Source organism: Arachis hypogaea, chromosome 11 (assembly GCF_003086295.3).
Source record: "Arachis hypogaea cultivar Tifrunner chromosome 11, arahy.Tifrunner.gnm2.J5K5, whole genome shotgun sequence".
NCBI classification, from domain to species: Eukaryota; Viridiplantae; Streptophyta; class Magnoliopsida; order Fabales; family Fabaceae; genus Arachis; species Arachis hypogaea.
Genome location: NC_092046.1, coordinates 148,062,166 through 148,082,097, shown reverse-complemented (window position 1 = coordinate 148,082,097; position 19,932 = coordinate 148,062,166). Strand labels below are relative to the sequence as shown.

General features: G+C 30.7%; 3 protein-coding genes across 5 annotated transcripts; 1 reads left to right on the top strand and 2 right to left on the bottom strand.

Moving 5' to 3' along the window:
- Window positions 1-248: 248 nt before the first annotated feature.
- LOC112723568 (probable receptor-like serine/threonine-protein kinase At5g57670) lies at window positions 249-5,792 on the bottom strand. The gene is made up of 7 exons (XM_025774981.3): window positions 5,126-5,792; window positions 4,787-5,041; window positions 4,497-4,654; window positions 4,299-4,378; window positions 4,091-4,226; window positions 3,869-4,018; window positions 249-561 (listed from the first exon to the last, which is right to left on the bottom strand). Exons 1-7 carry the CDS (start codon window positions 5,346-5,348, stop codon window positions 388-390), a joined length of 1,176 nt encoding a protein of 391 aa, XP_025630766.1. The 5' UTR covers window positions 5,349-5,792; the 3' UTR covers window positions 249-387.
- A 7,569-nt stretch (window positions 5,793-13,361) lies between these two features.
- On the top strand, window positions 13,362-16,207 carry LOC112723567 (uncharacterized). Of its 2 annotated transcripts, XR_003163101.3 has the most exons (3): window positions 13,501-14,181; window positions 15,801-15,839; window positions 15,980-16,207. XR_003163101.3 is itself a non-coding variant. In XM_025774980.2 (2 exons), the coding sequence occupies exon 1, from the start codon at window positions 13,547-13,549 to the stop codon at window positions 14,156-14,158; it is 612 nt and encodes a 203-aa protein (XP_025630765.1). In that variant the 5' UTR covers window positions 13,362-13,546; the 3' UTR covers window positions 14,159-14,181; window positions 15,801-15,995. The 2 variants fall into 2 exon arrangements, 1 of the variants encoding a protein (XP_025630765.1); XM_025774980.2 differs by having other exon boundaries at window positions 13,362-14,181; window positions 15,801-15,995.
- Window positions 16,208-18,373: 2,166 nt separating this feature from the next.
- On the bottom strand, window positions 18,374-19,905 carry LOC112723566 (ribulose bisphosphate carboxylase small subunit, chloroplastic 1). Of its 2 annotated transcripts, none has more exons than XM_025774979.2 (3): window positions 19,072-19,880; window positions 18,851-18,982; window positions 18,374-18,764 (listed from the first exon to the last, which is right to left on the bottom strand). In XM_025774979.2, exons 1-3 carry the CDS (start codon window positions 19,369-19,371, stop codon window positions 18,534-18,536), a joined length of 663 nt encoding a protein of 220 aa, XP_025630764.1. In that variant the 5' UTR covers window positions 19,372-19,880; the 3' UTR covers window positions 18,374-18,533. The 2 variants fall into 2 exon arrangements, with proteins under 2 accessions (XP_025630764.1, XP_072063876.1); XM_072207775.1 differs by having other exon boundaries at window positions 18,508-18,760; window positions 19,072-19,905.
- Between the last annotated feature and the right edge of the window lie 27 nt (window positions 19,906-19,932).

Sequence of the window (19,932 nt, the reverse complement as noted above, 5' to 3'; positions counted from 1 at the left end):
TTATCCAATGTATGTATGTCACCATCGGAAACCTATTTTAAAGATCACATTATTGTTGGTTACATCACATAGAAAACTTAGAAACAAGTGGACCTATTAAAACCAATTATGAGTGTCTTGTTTCACATAAAGATTTCACCATTCAATAATGATTAGTGGCGGAAAACAACTTTACTCTGTCATTTTCCTCTCACGTTGCCGACATAATGAAGTTCAATTATCAATAAATATTTCACACCCCCCAAAACTTAAAAATAAAAATTAACAATAAAGAATAATGCTCTTTTAAGTTTTAACATATCATCATCCATATATACATACACTACTAGCTAGTGTCACTATTAAGGGTAATAATTGAAAGTGGCACCTAACTCTTTAAAATTTAACCTAAATATATGTACTTGCAGTGGAATCAGGTAGTGACATTGATAATGAAGTGTCATATTCATATTCAAGATCATCAAAACCCCAAAACTCTTCCTCTTCATCTTCCTCTTCTTCTTCCTCTGGCATTTTCCACTTCTCTTTGTCAATTTCACCCTCTTCCATTACCTCTAATACCTGTGACAAACCAAGTTAAATACCCATCTACCAACTAGGACAAAATTAACACTCTAGTGTGCAATTTATCTTAGTTATACGGTAAAAATTCAAGTGTAGTCGACTTCACGTGAAGTTGATAATTGAGAGTCGTTAGATAATTTGACTGATTTGACTAAATTTTTATTTAACAGTTCTCAACTATCAACTTCACATAAAGTCAATCTATCTTAGTTATACAGTGAAAATTCAGGTGTAGTCGACTTCACGTGAAGTTGATAATTGAGACTTCACGTGAAGTTGATAATTGAGAATCGTTAGATAATTTGACTGATTTGACTAAATTTTTATCTAACAGTTCTCAACTATCAACTTCACGTAAAGTTAATTTATCTTAGCTATACAGTGAAAATTCAGGTGTAGTCGACTTCACGAGAAGTTGATAATTGATAGTCGTTAGATAATTTGACTGATTTAACTAAATTTTTATATAAGAGTTTTCAATTATCAACTTCACGTGAAGTCAACTGCAGCTGAATTTTCATATATGCTGAGGAATGTTGTGTTTCTGATTAATTAGTTGTTAGAAGTACTAGTATATGTGTTCATGCTTGCATAGCAAATATTAATTGCTACGGTTGTGTAAGTTACAACAATAACAAGGTACGAGGCCCACAATCCCAATGAATTGCATGTCTTTCACCTCTTTGTTGGTTAAAGGCATAAATCAAATCACTACCACAACCATTAAACTTACTTTATGAGCTGTTTCTCAAGAAAAATATACACTTCATATGAATAACTACTACCTTTATTTCTTAATATATATTTGTCCTTTTTTTGGTTAAAAAAGTTTTTTATGATAATAGTTTAATTTGATTATAATTTTACATGGTTATCAAATCAAATTTACGCAATTAAATGGTTTAAGTATGAAGTTCTAAAATTAGTTACTTTTATTAATGTGACAATACACAATTGATTGATATATATATATATATATATATATATATATACCAATCCGTAAACAATAACATTAGTTTTTTTTATAATATTTTAATTTAATTATAATAATTAGATAATTATTGAAGGAGTGTTGGAGCAATGGTTAAATTGTCTTCGTGTAACTTTAAGATCACATGTTCAAGTCGTAAAACAACCATTGATATAATTATCAAATTAAATTGCGTGGAATACACATTTTGGATGCAATTTTTTTTTTAAATGTTTGTGCACCGAATTGTCATTTTTTAATAATTAAATAATCATTAACTGTTTTTATTTAGTTGTTTAAGAATAACTTTATCTACATATATAATTTTATAAATTATTTTGATTTATTATTTATTGTTATTTTTAAATGTTTTTTTATAGTTCTATTGACCATTTCTTTGTTCATTTTTTTATGGACTATTTTCAATTGAAGAATACATTATTAGATATTTTTCACACTATAGTGTTTTCTCAATTCCTCACTGTAGTAGTGTTGTATATGAATAGGCTACTACATATATTATCTGTTGTCTACTATCATAAGTTAGGTAGCACATAACATCGAGTGACTAAAGAATTTTGCATGGAAATTTGACTGCATCATATTTCTGACATCACCCGACTCCTGACAATTATCTCAAAAAAATAACGAAATTTTCAAAAAAAAGAAACATCCGATCCGACTTCAGATCTTTTTTTTTTGAACTAATTAGTCTCTGTGCAAAAAAAATAACATTAATTTTTTTAACATAAAGACTAATTAGTTTCATAAAAGTAAAGCTCAAAAGTCGAGTTAATTTTTTTTTTTTTGTTAAGAATCTCGTTGTCTTTTGAGATAATTGTTAAGGACCGTTTAAAATTTTTTTTTTTCTTTTTCTGATTATTGAAAACGATGAGTTATGTCTTCAAAGTAAAGCCATTGATACGTAATTAAATAAAATGATAGCTGAGAATGAATATTATTGTATATTACTATTACTCTATGTTCAAACATACACTTGCATTTTTTAGAATGATCTCATTATGCATAGTTTATTTGTCACTTGGCAATCTACTAAAAGGGAATGGTTGGATTAGTGAACACGCCATACATGCTTATAGATAACACGACAAAGTGGAAATGCTTCTTTAGATATTTGAGAAATTGTGTATACATAATAAATACTAAAGGATTTATAGTCAAATTTCTTTTTTTTTTTAAATGTGATGAATGTGCTATAGTAATTAAAAAGAAAATTATTCCCATCACCATATCACATAGTCATATATAGTACCTGTATTAAAATATCTATGTATAATAACTTATCTTCCACTTAGAAATTTTAATGCTTTAAGGGATTACTAATAGAGATGAAGTATAAAATATTTTCCCTGAGCGGGATTTTTAAAAAGAAAAAGTATAGGTAACCAACAATATTTTTGAACAATGTGTAAAAAATGTGAATTAATAAGGTGTAGTGTATTTTCATTTGATTGGTGGTTGTTCATGTTGTTCAAAATTTTCATTGTTCTCCTAGCACTCCAAAAAAAAATGGCAACTAGGTCAGTCGTATTCTGCTCTACGTAAGAAAAGATATGAGATATATGACATTTATGGTATCAGAAAATATTAATATAATTTCACATACATCAAATGGTGCTACTTGGTGCAATATTCCTTAGTGATATGCGAACTTCGGAAGTTTTTTATTTTTTTTATTTAATTTATGCTGAAATTTTTAAGTTAAATTGAATTCTATAGGTCATGAAATTAGTTGTTTCAAAAATTTGAAATTGATAGAAAAAACACAAAAAAACACGTAATAGTATTGAAAAAATTTCAAGTGTGCCGTCATACCGGTGTTTCAATGATTTTTAATCGTTGATCTTAATTATAAAATATATATATAATATATATAATTAAAATCAACGGTTAGAAATAACTGATACATACACCGGTATGACGGTACACTTGAAAATCTTATTATTTTTTTTGTATCAAATTAAATTTAAAATTAATAGATTATAAAAATTCTAATTCTATATCATAAAATTATTTATATAAAAAATTTTAAATTAATAAAAAAAATAGAAGAATAATTATATTTCTAATAAATTGAAAAAAAATGAAAGGTTTTTAGATCTAATTAGAGTTTAAGAAGACAAAGTCGAAAGAATTTTTAACGACTTAACTCAAATGCAGTTAATTCCATATTAAATTGATATTCAAGAACTGTTAAACAATAATTTAATTAAATATGTTAAATCATTTAACAACCTTTTAAGCTATCAACTTGATATGAAGTCGAGTTTTTATTAATAAAGAAGCATATTATGTAGGGAAGTTTTGTGTTACCTGAGTCATGGTTGGTCGCCAAATTGAAGAAGCTCGAATGCACAAGGATGCTGCAAAGGCAAGTCTCTTTAACTCTCCTCCATCATACTCCCCTTCAAGCCTTGGATCCACAAGCTTCTCTTCCTCCCCTTTCTTCAATATTGGTTTTGCCTACTCAACAACAATAAACTTAACACATTTCCCATCAATAATGCAGAAGAAAAGTAACATTGAATTACTTACCCAAGTATGCAAGCTTTGGTGAGACCCATCAACCGGTTTTCTTCCAGAAATGAGTTCAAGCAAGAACACACCAAAAGCAAATACATCTGTCTTCTCATCCACAACTCCATGCAGATAGTATTCTGGTGCCAAATGACTGCAAAACAATCTCATTCATTTTCATACACCACATCAAGGAACAAAATAAAAGCAGTAACTTTTAACTTACCCAAATGTCCCTTCTATTGGGCCAATTGAATGATGACTCCATTGAGATGGAAGCCATTTTGCTAATCCAAAATCAGATATCTGCCTCAATCAAATTCAAAAGTCAAAACCACTTAAACAGTTAAATAAACTCTCTCTTTTTCTCATAAGAGTAAACTAACCCATCAAAATTCAAAACCACTGCAACAGAAAACAAAACCTGAGGTTCAAAATCTTCTGTCAAAAGAATATTTGATGCCTTAATGTCTCGGTGGATTATCCTTCTCTTGCAACCTTTGTGCAAGTAATGGAGGCCACGTGCAGTTCCAACAGCTATCTTATGCCTTGTTTTCCAATCCAAAGTATCCAACTTTTCATCTACCCAAAAAGTAACAATAATATCATTAGCACCTTTCCTTCTTTTTTCACAAACCCAGATAAAAAAAACAAGTTTTGCTGCCAAAATTTCAAACTTCATTAAAAAAAAAGTAATTTTTTTTATTCGTTTACCATGAAGAAGGGATGCAACAGAGCCTCTGGTAGATAGCATGAAAACAAGGTAAAGGCCATTGTCAATACAACAACCAAGAAGAGGCAAAACATTGTTATGGTGGACATGACCGATTGTACCAATCTCTGTTAGAAACTCTTTCTCTTTCCTCTCATCTCTGCAAGTTCTTGTGAGCCTCTTCACTGCAATCTTCTCTCCATCCTTCAGTGTTCCCTTGTATACCTCTGCATACCCTCCTTTTCCAACCAAATTCTCTGAACCCAAAAAAAAAAAAAAAAAAAACTCAGCTTTCAATTCAAAATGTTTGTAATGTTCATTTCAAGTGAGAGTTAAAATACCTGAGCTGAAACCATTGGTGGCATCAAAAAGTTCTTCATAGGAGAAGCACTTCCAAGAGGGTCTTGGTGAACAATGTTGTTCATGTGGAAGAAGAACAATATCTGAGCCCTTATATAAGTTTTCACCACCGGTTGAACCGCTCCGGCTCAGAGATTGGTCTCCAAAACTACGCCTTTTCAGAGAGAAGAGCCTCTTCAAGCTGCTGGTCCGAATGTATTTCATTGCAACAATGAAAACAGAGTACTCTGTTTTTCATGCAGAGGAGATAACAGAGGACTCTGTTTCATGCAAAGAAGAGGAAAAAAGATGATGATAAAACTGTTTTGTGTACTGTGTACTAGGGACAGTTAAAAGGGTTTAAATGCTTTCTCACGTTTATCTATGAAATACTACTCCTCCTATATGACACTGCTTTTTCAAATTTCAAGGTCCATAAAAAAAATTTGAAAAAATAGAAAGAAAACTTGAAGGAGCTTATGCTTATTTGATCTTGGTCTTAGGAAAGAATAAAGAAGGTTTAGAAAACTAGGCATATGAGCCTATTCAACTCTTTGGCTCTTCTATTTATGTGGCTTTTGATTTGGTTAATTATTTAGGTATTTGCTATTGTGAGTCACAAGTGCAATGTAATAGCCAAACAAGGTGCTAATTATGCCATGTTATTATGTTAGCTTTGTTGTAATAATAATAATAATAATAATAATATGAGTCTCACCCATCTAGAACAATTTAGAAGATGCGTGCTCCGTGACTTCTTCCTCAATTTTGTATTTCACAAGAATAAAATATTTGTGCTAACATTTTTAGATTCTTTATTTCTTTGTCACTCTGTTTATTTTCATTTGACCATGTATCATATATCAATCATATTGAATAACTTAATGTTAACTTCATTGCTATTAATTATACACTAATTAATAGCATCGATGTTACAAGCCCGTGTTTCAAAAAGAAGTGAAAAGAAAAGAGAGGGAAGGCAAACTTCACCTCCATATGTCAGATTCCAAGTCTCTATAGTCTCTAGTAGGGGTGTATACGTGCCGGGCAGTGACGGATCCAGAAAATTTTAGTAGTGAGGGTAAAATTTATATAACATCATAATAATTTTTATAATAAAAATAATGTGTATATAAAATTTTAAATATTAAATTATCTATTAACCATTATATATATGTGTAGAAATATATGTATTGTTTAACTTATTTTTAATGTGTATTTTATATTTTAATATATATTTTATACAAATAATTATTTTTTATGTACATATAACATAATTTTTGTTATGATTATATTTTATTATTGTAAAATATGATTACCCTTCAAAATATCTAATATATAAATTACAATACTAAAATAGTAATTTAAATAATAATATATAATTTAAAATTCTATTGTTTTAGGTTTTCTATTTTAAAAAATTAAATAATTTTTCTCTTAACACTACCATCAAAATTTCTCTCTTTTTATATATATTACTAAATAATTATATAAAAATTCACTTCCCAACGCAATTAGAAGTCGACTCTTATTGATATTTATAGTTAAAAAAGTTCTTTCAATTAATACAATTGTTATGCAAAAATTAAAGCTAATTTAAAAAGAAGATAAATAATATTCTTTTGAATTGATTTTTAAAAAGGAACACTAATTTCGTTTAAATTTGAGAATTAATCATTCTAACAAATTTCTAATATAAAATTTTTAAATTGACGATTAAGTACCAAAAGTTGAGTAAAAAATTATTGTGAGGTCAAATTTAATAATCTAATGAGGGCAAATAAATCTTATTATCATATACTACTCAAAAAAATTTCAAATCGTAGTGGGGACGCTTGCCCCCACACCATTGTACATAGAACCGTCCCTGGTGCCGGGTCACACCGAGTTTGCCTTAATTCAGATCCGACCCGAAATATAAATCGGTCCTAATTTTTAGACTTTATTTGATTTTAGATTCTATTTGATTTTAGATTCAATGAAATCTACGCACTTTTCGGATCGGGTGAAAATCGGGTAAAAATCGGGTCTTTAGCATGTAAAAATCATCTAATCTCTAACCATTATTTCACAATTCACATAGTAAAATTCACTTAAAAAAATATAACAAGAACCAACCATTCTCTAAAATTGAAACATAACCATAATCAATACTAATATTGTCTAATAATACCAAATATTTAAATTAATACAAATAACACAATATTATGCATTAGTCTAAAGTCTTATGCATTTTAAATATAAAACATTAACTTATAATCTTATAATGACTAATAACACAAAATATTAAAGTTTACAATATTTAAATTTCACACAAGAATAGCCATCATCCATCACTAATAACACAAAATATTAATTGTATATGATGACCGGGCCACCGGACCATATTCGGGTGACTCGAGACATGACCCGGATCCGACCCGAAATAATGACCGAGTCTATTTTTTAGACCCTTACCCGACCCTAAACCCGATAAAATTACAATAAATCAACCCTTAAAGTGTTCGAGCCGGATCGAGTCTTCGAATCGGAATGGGCCATGTACATCCCTAGTCTCTAGTGTTGGCACTGTTATAGTATTATTATTATTATTATCATTATTAGCCAGATCCAATTAAGGTAATGGTTCAGGTAAACTACTTTGTATTTATGATTGGAAAACGAAATGCAATGAAAATGCACCGTCTATTACTTTCAAATTGTGTAATGAAAGCGTTGCCAATTACTTTTCTTTCTCTTTTTCTTTTTATTTTTTCGGATGAAGACTAAGTTCTTTGAATTTTTGGACTTTGGTGTGTATATATTAGTATATATGTATATTATTATAAAGTTTTGTCTACATTAAACTAATTTAATAAGATTAAAATCAATTCGGCTTGTATCATTTCCTTGAGTATTAGCTTATTATTGTGTGTGGAGACTAGAGACCATATTATTTAATTACATATTTTATGATAATAAATTACAAAGTAAGCTTTGGATGGCTATAGAAGGGTTCAAGTCTCCAAGAGTCCAAGTTATATGAATACATTACACTTAAAAATAAAACAATGGAGGTCAGAATTAAGAAATTTGTGTTGTTTTCATTATTTAATACGAGTTCGATTTTGATATACTATTAATATAAAATTTTTTGTACTATTATCAGATTAAATTCGTGTGTTTAATTAATCTTTTAAATAATAAGTTTAAAAATAATTATTTGTTTCGTATATTATTTTTTTAATAATTTTACGTATATATTAAAAATTAATTACTAAATCAGCTACTAATATAAAATACATATTAAAATATAAAATACTCAATAAAAATGAATTAAATAATACATATATTTATATCTAATACATGTTGGTTAATTTCAGTATACACATAACATTTTTCCTATTTCGTTCTATTCATATTTTTTAAACTTCTCTTATCATTTTTTTTAGTAAAGTATCGTTTTTGTCCCCAACATTTGGGGTAAGTCCTATTTGTGTCCCTAACGTTTAAATCGTCCTATTTGTATCCTTAACGTTTATAAAAGTGATTCAATGTTATCCTACTATCAATTATACTAACAAATTAGATTATATTTTTCAATTATTTTCACTTGAATGTATTCATTCTCAATTAGGTCTCACTTGGATGTGGTCGATTTTAATATTATACCCACTATTTGTGTTTAAATTCAATTACGTCCCTAGAAAAGTGAATTATGTAAATGTTGTAGGAATTAGTTCCAACATTTGATGAGCTATTTTTCGGAATAGATCATCGATTCTATCCCAGACATTTGTATTCTAACTTCAAGAAGAGATTTTTAAAACTCAAACTAAAGCGCTTATGATGTGTAATTGACGGTAGGATAACATTGAATCACTTTTACAAACGTTAGGGATACAAATAGGATGATTTAAACGTTAGGGACACAAATAGGATTTACCCCAAACGTTAGGGATAAAAACGATACTTTACTTTTTTTTTTTTTTTTAGTTAAACTTCTTTTAGGTCTTTGGTATAACAAAAATGTTTACTTTTATAAAGAGCATGAATGATTATTGGACTCCATACGTCTCTAAAGTCTAAATTTCATGGTCCAATAAGAGATTAAAAAAAATGTAAAAATATTTGTATAAATTAGTTAGACAAACAAAAAAGATTAGTACTTGAAATTGATTATGAGGGTTCTATTCCATATGCCACAGTCCAGAATTAGGTGGGACTTAGTGCGCTTATACATAACAAGTCAAATAATCACAAAACCAAATCAAATGCTATAATCTATATAGTTGAAGCAGCTCAATCCACCTCTTTTATTTGGGTATTTATCAAACCCTCTTTATAAAAGTGAAAGATAAAATTTTATTAAATTGGAAAAAGTACCCCAAATAAACAAGAAGAAAGAAATAAAAATCGGTTCATCATTCATCTGCATATGAAGAGTGGAGGAATAATTAAAAACCTAACCCTTTGAAATATATATGAAGCAGTTAATTATAACAAAAAAATAAATAAACAGTTTTCCTAAAAATGCACATAAATTATTGTTTTGTGTTACATATATAGTAATAAAAATTAGTCTCACGTCACCAATAATTAGCTAAAGAATTATGCAAGAAGTGTCACTAGCTAAAGACAGCACCGGATAAGCTCACTTTCATTTCAAATGTAATTATTGATTGTTCCTTAGTTATAACTGGTCCAGTTTTTTATCCCTATATATATATAATTTATTTATATATTTCAAACTTTTATAATCATTTGCGGTATTAATTAAAACAAAATAGTAGTAAACAGAACTTAAAATGATTGAACAAGATTTGGTTAAACAACTTAACATTATTATTTTTTTTTTTAAAAAGGAAAAAAAGGGTTTGTCATGAACCACAAAAGATCTTATAAGCTGTGTTTGTTTCTGAGAATAGGACAAGACAAGACATTAAGAACAAGACACAAAGAACAGAGACATAAAATTTTGTATTTTTGTATTTTATTTTGTGATAAACTAGAACAAATTATGAAAATTCAATTTATTCTCATTTTTTTATTTAAAAATTTTGAGAAGAAAAATATAATAAAAATAAAATATAGGGTAAAGTATACTTTTTGTTCCTGAAATTTGACAAAATTTTTAAAAATACTTCTAAGTTTTATTTTGTTTCAATTTTGTCTCAAAAGTTTTCGATTTGCATCAAATATACCCTGACGGCTAAGTTTTCAAAAAAATTAAGATCAATTCAACAACAATTTCATAAGAACAACCATCAACACAAGCAAATTAAGCATAATTTTCATGCATTATTGTTATATTGGTCTTAAATTTTTTAAAAATTCAGCCATTGAAGGTATATTTGATGCAAATCGAAAACTTTTGGAATAAAATTGAAACAAAATAAAATTTAAGGATATTTTTGAAACTTTTGCCAAATTTCAGAGACAAAAAGTATACTTTATCCTAAAATATAATTATAAAAAATTAACAAAAATAATAAAAAAATAAAAAATAAATAATGTCTCTTGTTAATTTTTTTATGTCCTTCCTGAATATAATGTCTCTATCCATATCTCATCTATCAAACATAATTTTATGTGTCAGTATCCCTATAAACGCAACCATAATGCCTAAAGTTCTCACGGTACATTACTTGTCTTCATGCATTTATCCTTCCTATTTGTCTTGGATCCTACGTTAGTTGGTCAATCTTGCTTCAAAAAAATAATTGAATTGCTAATTAATAATTATATTCTTTATATATGTGATCATAACGTACTCTTTGTTTTCTATATCTACATATATAACTATGATTCTATATATGAACCTCATCAATATATATATAGGACGAAAATAACAGAAATAATAATAGATGAACCCTTCATGCGTGCTTTGACAATTCGGAAATCATCTAGGGTTTTTTCTATTACTTATAAAATTATAATCAAATAATTGCACTACTCATTTATTTAATTGAATTATTATTATTTATCTGGTGTATTATGTTGTTTTAATTATTCTTTTTTTTTTTTTCAATTCACAATTTCACATGATGGATCGATGAACCCATTCATGCTTTGACAATTCAGTCTACGCTGTGAGTCACTTATTATTTCATGAACTTTTTTATTTGAATAATAAATATAAATTACATATCTCAAATAATATCAGTATCAGTCATATTTATTAATTTGAAATAAATAGAGTCACGAGCTAAAAGCAAGGGCACTTCTGGATCATATACATGAAAGAGTTTTCCATAGCTTATACACGAAATTATATTTGTACGTTTTTTGAGTATACATGCAACCTCATCCTTTAGCATTAAAAAAGATATAGTCTCATCATAAAAAGAAAATATACGAATAAGTGATAGAATTACTATGTATGTATATATATAAGAGGACCACTGAGTAGTAGTGTTTTATAATTTATATATAAATATATAAGTGTTGGGGTGGGACAAGGTCACTTTCTAGCCAACTTATTAGGAGTAAACATTGTTGTGTTGTCACCTTAGCCATTAAAATACGGTGAAAACTCATATGCAGTTAACTTCACATAAAATTAATAATTGAAAGCTATTAGATGATAATTTAGTCAAATTTGTTAAATTATTTAATGATTATCAACTATCAACTTTATATGAAATTGACTTTTCACTTTAAAACACACTAGTTATTTATAGGGGTGTTCGCGGTGTGGTTTGGCTCGGTCTTAAGAAAAAAAGTAATCCGATCCGAATGCTTAATTTATGTGCGGTGCGGTTTGGATTGGATGAAATTTTTTTAGAAATCCGATCCGATCCGATTACAAGCAGTTTGGATCGGTTTGGATTTGCGGTTTTTTAAATAATAAAAAAATTAAATACATATAACAAGTCTCAACATCAAATTTTAAATAATCAACAATGACATAACAAGTTTTAACAATATCTTAAAAAGCTAACGTTAACATAACAATAAAAATAAAATTATAGGTTAGTTAAAATAAATAAATAAATAATATTTTAAACAAAAAATATTTATTAAATAATAATAATACATGAATAATAAAAAAATGTATAACAAATTGAACATGTTATAAGTATAATTGTAAATATAATAATAAAATAATAATATTATAGCACATTATGCGGGTTGGATTGGATTGGATCAGTTATGAAAAGTAGATCCGAAATCCGATCCAATCCAACGGTTTGCAAAAAATAGAATCCAATCAAATTCGAATTAGTGCGATTTTGATCGATTTTCAGTTTGAATCGAATTGAATAAACGATTTAATTTAGATCGGTTTAAATTTAAACACCCCTAGTTATTGATGCGAATGAAATTTGAAAGAGCAAAAGAGAAAGCTGAGCTAATACCATGTTGCTTATTAATTAATTGCTTCATGTTCACGAGTACCCAAATTTGGATAACAACTAATCAATCACGCTCTCCTTACTTCGATTTTTGGGGAAACAATACGAATAAATGGACATGGAATTAATGCGAGCTGCACTATACCTAGCTACTACCATCCAGATGTGATTATTCATTTTCGTATCAATACGGTTTTTAATTTCTTACCAATGATTTTAAGTACGAGTATGTATTGCACATTTTACACAAGAGAATATTATATTTTTTGAGGCAATAATGGTCAATTCAATGTTTATAGGTGAGTAATGAGTTGAGGGCTCAACCCAATTACTACCTAACACATCAACTTAGGCACCGTTCAGCCTAACTCTGTGGCCTTTAATTCAATCTATATATGGACTAATTTTATTTTACTCTATTTAAATCGGACTAATCCACTTTGAATTCACTACTCTTATGTCTCCAATCGTATAGTTTTCTAAAAATTCAATAAACATGATTATATATATAGAAACCATATATTAATTGAAGGTCTGTTTTGCTTGTACTTTCCAGTAGTATGGTCCCTCAAAAAATATAAATATTTTTGTAAAAAGTAAAAATAGTGTCGCTTGTACTTCCTAGTCAATTTTAGATGTAGTACAATCTCATCCTCTCTAGAAATTTAAAAAAAAAAAAAGTATGAAAAGATAAAGTAAATGGTGTTGGAACCACTTGATGAGTGCAGCATCATGATGATCATCATTACATAACGAACTTTAATTCATTGACTTGCATGGCTCATGCAACCCTATTTACAGTGCGTTTGCATGTGCGTAGTTATTAATGAATTATGACAACGACAATGGTGCATGTCATACTGTTACCTCTATTTATATTCAACCAACTTTTCTATCTACTGCTCACTCTAGTAGGGTAGGGACATTCTAACTTTTCAACTATTGGGCTGGGCTGATAAATGAATCAGCCCAATAACAATATGGGCCGTATTGCTAGTCAGCCCAACTTTTGGCCCAAACTTGCCTTTTGAAAAAATGCAGCTGTGGTTGTAGTAGCAGCCAGCCAGCCACTGCTTCCCGAGTATCATGGCTGACCGAGACCGTGACCGTGACCGTAATCGAGACCGGGAAAGGGAACGAAGGCGAGACAAGGATGACCGTGACCGTGACCGTGACCGTGAACGTGACCGAGAACGGGATCGAGTTCGGAGCAAGAGATCCCGTTCGCGGTCACCTGACCGTGCTGCCCGCTCCCGCCACACTCGCTCTCGCACTCGCTCGCCTGACCGGTACCGCTCTCCGTCCCGTTCCCGCTCTCCAGCGGACCGCTCTCACCGGCGGCGTCGCCACCACCGGACCCCTTCCCCGGACCCTCCAAGAAAGCGGCACCGGAGAGACTCCCCCGAGGACGCGAAGAAGGCGGTTTCTGACTTCGTGGACGGGATCGTGAAGGAGCAGCAGCAGAAGCAGAAGGAGAATGGTGCTGGAGTTGAAGGAGAAGCAGCTGAGACCAACGAAGACGAGATGGAAATGATGAAGATGCTTGGGATTCCCACAGGATTCGATTCCACCAAGGGAAAGCCTGTGCCCGGTGCTGACGTCAGCGGCGTCAGAGCCGTCACCAAGCGCCAGCCGAGGCAGTACATGAACCGCCGTGGTGGCTTCAATCGCCCATTGCCTGCTGAGAGGAATCGATAGATTGCCCCTAGGGTTTCTTTGAGGTTTGTACATGTTACTTTACTCTATTCAATTTCTCGCGAATTGGGATGGATTACTGTTTATGTCGAATTTGATGCTTCGGATTAGGTTTGGAGTATTTAACTCAGCTCAGTAGTTGATTGGATTCGTTGTATGTTTTCTTATCATTGTGAGTGCTGTTTTTGCTCAAGGAATGAGCTTTCTTCCGTTCCAAAATCAAAATCAGATGGTGAAACGTGAATTCTGCTAATCTTTTCATATATTATAGAATGGCATTTGCAAAGCAATTTGAGTTAGTGAGCATTGGTTCAATTTGGTTGTGATTGGCTTTCTTTTGATGCTAGTGTTGTGACTAAGGGATAATTGAACTACTTGTTTTGTTGCACTTAGATTGATTAAGGATGGGGCTTTTTGTTCTTCTTCCTCCTCCCTCTTTATTTCTTCTCAATCACTTTGTTTATGTGTTCCTTCATTTATTGTTTTTCCTCTGCTAGAATAACGGTGACTAAGGGTAACTGTCATTCCCCAAAGGGCAGTTTCAATTTCATGATAATTCCAATAGGCGGGGGTAGTATCCTTGTGTACCTTGGATTGGACTTGGACATGCAGTGTGTGGGGGGCTATTGATCTAGAATAATGTTGGTAGGATTTGGGGAGTGTAGAACTTTGTGTATGTGAAGTATTCGTTATTCAAGACTCTTTAGAATAACTTTATTTTTAGGGATTAATAGTCAAATTAGTCCCTAAAAGATAAGGCATTTTTTCAAATTCATCCCTGAAAGATTTTTTCAATCAAATTGGTCCTTCAAAGATTACGAATTAATCATATCTGTCCTTCAGTTACTCCACTCACAATTTTTGTCAACGATTGATGATGTGAAATGTTAACTAATAGTATATATGACACATAACATGTTCAATTAGACGACGACTAAATATGTTTACAAAAATCTATCAATTTAGTCACTAGGTCATATTAGAAATATGATCTTTGTAATTAGGGAAAATGACCAAATTAATAAATTTTCATAAACATATTTAGTCAATATCCAATTAGGCATATTAGATTATAAGGTATTATATATGTTATCAATGAACGTTTTACAACATCAATTTTTGAAGAAAGTTGTTAATGGAGTGACTGTGGGACAAATATGATTAATTTGCAATTTTTGAAGGACCAATTTAAGTGAAAAAATTTTTCAGGGATGAATTTGAAATATGTCTTATTTTTTAGGGACTAATTTGACTATTAACCCTTATTTTTAGAGGTATTTCGTTTATAAAGAATTAAAGATTTATATTGGAGATTGTCAATCTAACTAAGAAATATGATTGGCAATATGAATAATAGTTAATTAGTGATCCCTGTTTGGAAAGACTATTACACATCAATGCATTGAGTATGTGTTTTTTCTTTTTCTCTCTTGAGGCAAAATTTTCCATTACATTTCTTCTTTGTATGATTCATGTTCCTAAGTTTGAAACATCTTGATATCGGTAATATTTCTCTATTAGACCGATGTTGGCTGTAGTTATATTTCTTTCTCAGCCATTACAAAGAAAGAAGTTATCTGTCTTGCTACTGCTTTTGCTTAAGCAGATGCTATCATTGGATTCTTATTTTTTTTATTTTTTGCAGATGGTTTATGGTTTTGGTGAAGGTTCACTTATCCGTGCTGTAAGTCTGTAACGGTGTTCATTTACTTGTGCTAGCTCGATGTCCAATTTAATTGCTGTTGGGTATGTTTTAGTTGTAGTACCTAATTGTGAAGTAGTGGCACTCAACCAATTTCTTGTGGATAACCGCATGCAATGCAGGTGCTTTGATTGTGAAGTCGAGTGATTCTGGATTGGACATCATGGCCATGGAAGTTCATATGCTTTCTGACCTAAATTATTATTATCCCAAAGTGCGGTAGTTTTAGGCCGAAAACAAACAAGTTTACGCCTGTGAGAAAGAAGAGGAAATAGGGATAAAGAAATACATGCTATGTGACAATATGTGCCTCCTTTATTTCCAAAGTTTAGTTGGTCTTGCTCACAAAATCTTGAAAATTTAGGGTGCTTTTGGTTTGTATTTTTATTTTTTGTTTTTATTTTTAGTATTTTTGGATTTTATTTAAAAAAAAGTAAAAATATAGAGTGAAAATAGAAAACAGGATTTTATTGTTTTCACTATTTTTACTGTTTCCTTCACAAAATTCAAAACACAATGAAAATGCAAATCAAACGCACCATTAGTTATCCTTATTCTCACTTATCATCAAACATCAAAGTCAACCCGAAATTTTTCAATGGATGAAAATGTTGATATCTAGTTCTGTCTATCAAAAGTTTATACGATCGTTTTAAGTCATTCATGCTTTAATCTTTATAATTCGTACAAGATTCAATAGTAAAGTTCTTCTCTTCCACAGTTAATCACTCTTCTCTTGATCTTCTATATAAGAAATATAAAAAAAATTAACATTAATATTATTAAAAATAAATAAATAAAGGAGCAAAATCTTCCCGTCACATATATAATTAACAATGATTCATTATAGAACGCACATGTCAAGTATTTTATATAGTGAAAATTTAGTTATCTTTATGTGAAGTATTCGAAAATTGTTAGATAATTATTTAATAAAATATGACAAATCATCTAACGATTTTTTATTTTCAACTATCAACTTTATATGAAGACAATTGTATGTGAATCTTCACAATTTTATATTTCAATTAGGGCTGCACACAGATTAGATCGGATCGGATATAGTCTATAATTTTATCCAATCCGCACTGTGCTCATCGGATTGAATCGGATACGATATCTGCATTTTTTTAAGTTGGATCCGATTCGATCCGTATACTTGCGGATCGGTTCGGATCGAATTGGATATTGGATATATCTACATAATTAAAAAAAAATTGTTTTAAGGCCCGTTTTGACTCTAGAAAATCTATTTTTTCACTTGTTTAAACCTATTTACTCCTAAAATATTATCAATAAAAGTTTTATTGAATAACAAAAGAAAAATAATAACACAAGATCTAAGTTTAATTATTCTAAGTTAAAGTACAACATAAAAAATTAAAAAGAAGATCATAAAATTTATAAAACAACACACTAAAATTCATATTACATTAGGGTTTACTTTCTTAAACTATGCTATTTATGAGACGTGCGGATATGCGAAACGGATCCGCAGACTACCAAATCCGCAATCCGATCCTACCATAGTGCGGATCAGATAATATTCATAAAATTCGGATTAAATACGGATAATTACCGCAAATATATAGAGATTATCCAATCCACGTGCAACCTAATTCTAATGAAAAATTCTTAAGTCATAATGATATTGTCATACTCAGTTCGGTCATTACTCATTAGTCATTACACTTTACACCAAAATATATTGTTATCCGGTTGTACGTGCACTAAACCCGCTTTTGTATTTTGGCGGGTTAAATTAGTTGTTCAATGGTACTACTTTTACACATAACTATTGCCAACTTGCATAGGCCACAACGATCCACGTTTGACTTCGTAGGATATAAGTCCAAACCCACTTACTCCAATTGCTAATACAAAATAATGAAAATTGAATTTGTTCTCCAATCATGTGCATATGCATTGCCTTGAAAACAAGGGATTCATGTCATAATCCATGGGCTGGTTTGGTTTTTGCCACAAACATTTTTATATTATCCTATAGTACTTGTACCTGGATTCCGCGCAGCATCAATCCATAGGCCAGATCAGTTATGCACAAAAGTTTAAGGAGTGAATACTCATCCGGCCCTGACAATTATCTCGAAAGGACAACGAAACTCCCAATTAAAAAAACACCTAATCTAGCCTCTGATCTTTTCTTTTGGATTGATTAGCTCCTGTGCCAAAAAAATAACATTGATTTTTTTTGGCACAGAAGCCTCGTTATCCTTTCGAAGTAATTTTCAGGGGCCAGGTTGGGTTTTTTTTTTTTGTCAAGGGTCTCGTTGTCTTTCAAGATAATTGTCAGAGCTGTTTTGGGTTGTGTTTGTTTTTTAAATGGTGAAAACTCAAGTGAAATTGACTTCATGTGAAGTTGATATTTGAGAGACGTTAGATAAAAATTTAGTCAAATCAGTCAAACCATCTAACGACTCTCAGGTATCAGCTTCAGGTGAGGCCGACCGAGTTTAAAAATAAGAGCAAAAGCTCAATCATATTTGCACCTATGCTAAACAAAACCGCTAAAACTCTCGATAATCAATCTTATTTATGAAGCAGTCACATGACCAAACAGTAAATAAAAGATGACAGAAAACAAAAGCAAATAAAAAAAAGATGAAAACGAGGAAACATGAACAGTAAGTGCTGCAGAAGATTGAAGGGTCTTAATTAAGTGGAAGGAGGTTTGTGGATGAGAAAAGCCATGGCTTGCATGTGGCGATGATCATCAAAAGCCAAACATCTTATATAAGCATTTGGGTATTGCTCTTTGCACTCTTTGATCTCATTCATTACTTGTGATGAATCAGTGCAACCAAAAAATGGTAGCTTCCACAGTGTCCAATATCTTCCATCATAGTACCCTGGCATTCTGCTGTTCTCTCTTCTAATATACCCTACCTGATCCAAGTTCCCTACAAATTATTACATGCATATATGCAAATGCATTATTATTCTTGACAACTTGTATTACAAACACTAATTACCTCATCAAATTCAAGGCAAGGAGTCCATCCTTTCTTCAGCATGTAGTCAATCTCCTTTCCAATGGACTCATCTGAAAGTGGAGGCAGGTATGACAGTGTCTCAAACTTCCTATTATTGATTGGATTCCATGTCTGTTCTTAATTAAAAAACAAGAAGGGAGCAAATTATATATAATATATTATAGAAATCATACATATAAATATATATGAATTCTTCTCACCTTCATGCAGTGAGTTTTGGAGCCATTGGAGACTATGTTCTTTTTCTTGCACCATTCAATGTTAGTAGTAGTAGTAGTATAAAGATTTGAAGAATTGGCCTTTAAACCAACATAGCCAGCCCCAGAAACCGGAGCTGCAAAACTTCCAGCATACATGTTTCTCAAACTGAAGGTTGATCTGATCTTGAAGGAGGCACTGATGAAGTTGTGAAGAAAAGAATAATATAATGGAATGAAGGGAGATGCTGAAAGATGATAGTATTTAGTAAACTGTGGGCACTTGAAAGTGGAGAGTTGCATATAAAGCTACAAAGCCTTGATCTCATCGACACTCAATAGTAAAAATGTAAAACTACATTATTGTTAGCATCATGTTTTTAAAGTAATTATAATTATTTATTAGAGTTTCTGCTATGCTATTCTAGCAATGCAAGTTGTAAGACAGTATAGTTTTATTTTAATATTAATTAATAAATAAATTAGAAGGAATGATTCGTCCAACTTTTTTTACTGTTGGCTTTTTTGTTGGTGCGCTAACAAACAAGTTTGGATGGATGTGACATTATTGTGGATGTGTCTGGAAACCTTATTTACAAGTACTGCAAAGTGCTAGGTGTTCATGCAGTTACATCTGAAATCTCTGGCATTTTGGAACTTATTGGCAATGAAAAGAATGCACCGTTTGCTAATGCTAAATGAAAGAACTGTGACATTGTCTTTCATCAATTTTACTATATGAGATGCCTTCAGACTTCAGAAATACATACCCACATGCTTTCAAAACCTCTTAACATGAATGAATATCTTGGAAAACCATCAAGCATTCCTGCAAAGGTTGCACAAGAAATTACTAAAAGAATA

Excerpts from the sequence above, each read along its gene's own strand:
- LOC112723568 (XM_025774981.3), bottom strand. The coding sequence starts at position 5,348 with ATGAAATACATTCGGACCAGCAGCTTGAAGAGGCTCTTCTCTCTGAAA. Across the intron at positions 4,227-4,298 it reads CCAATAGAAGGGACATTTGG|TCATTTGGCACCAGAATACT; the intron begins GTAAGTTAAAAG and ends ATTGTTTTGCAG. Across the intron at positions 4,019-4,090 it reads ACCAAAGCTTGCATACTTGG|GCAAAACCAATATTGAAGAA; the intron begins GTAAGTAATTCA and ends GTTGTTGAGTAG.
- LOC112723566 (XM_025774979.2), bottom strand. The coding sequence starts at position 19,371 with ATGCAACTCTCCACTTTCAAGTGCCCACAGTTTACTAAATACTATCAT. Across the intron at positions 18,983-19,071 it reads CCAAAACTCACTGCATGAAG|ACATGGAATCCAATCAATAA; the intron begins GTGAGAAGAATT and ends AATTAAGAACAG. Across the intron at positions 18,765-18,850 it reads CTTGCCTTGAATTTGATGAG|GTAGGGTATATTAGAAGAGA; the intron begins GTAATTAGTGTT and ends AACTTGGATCAG.
- LOC112723567 (XM_025774980.2), top strand. The coding sequence starts at position 13,547 with ATGGCTGACCGAGACCGTGACCGTGACCGTAATCGAGACCGGGAAAGG.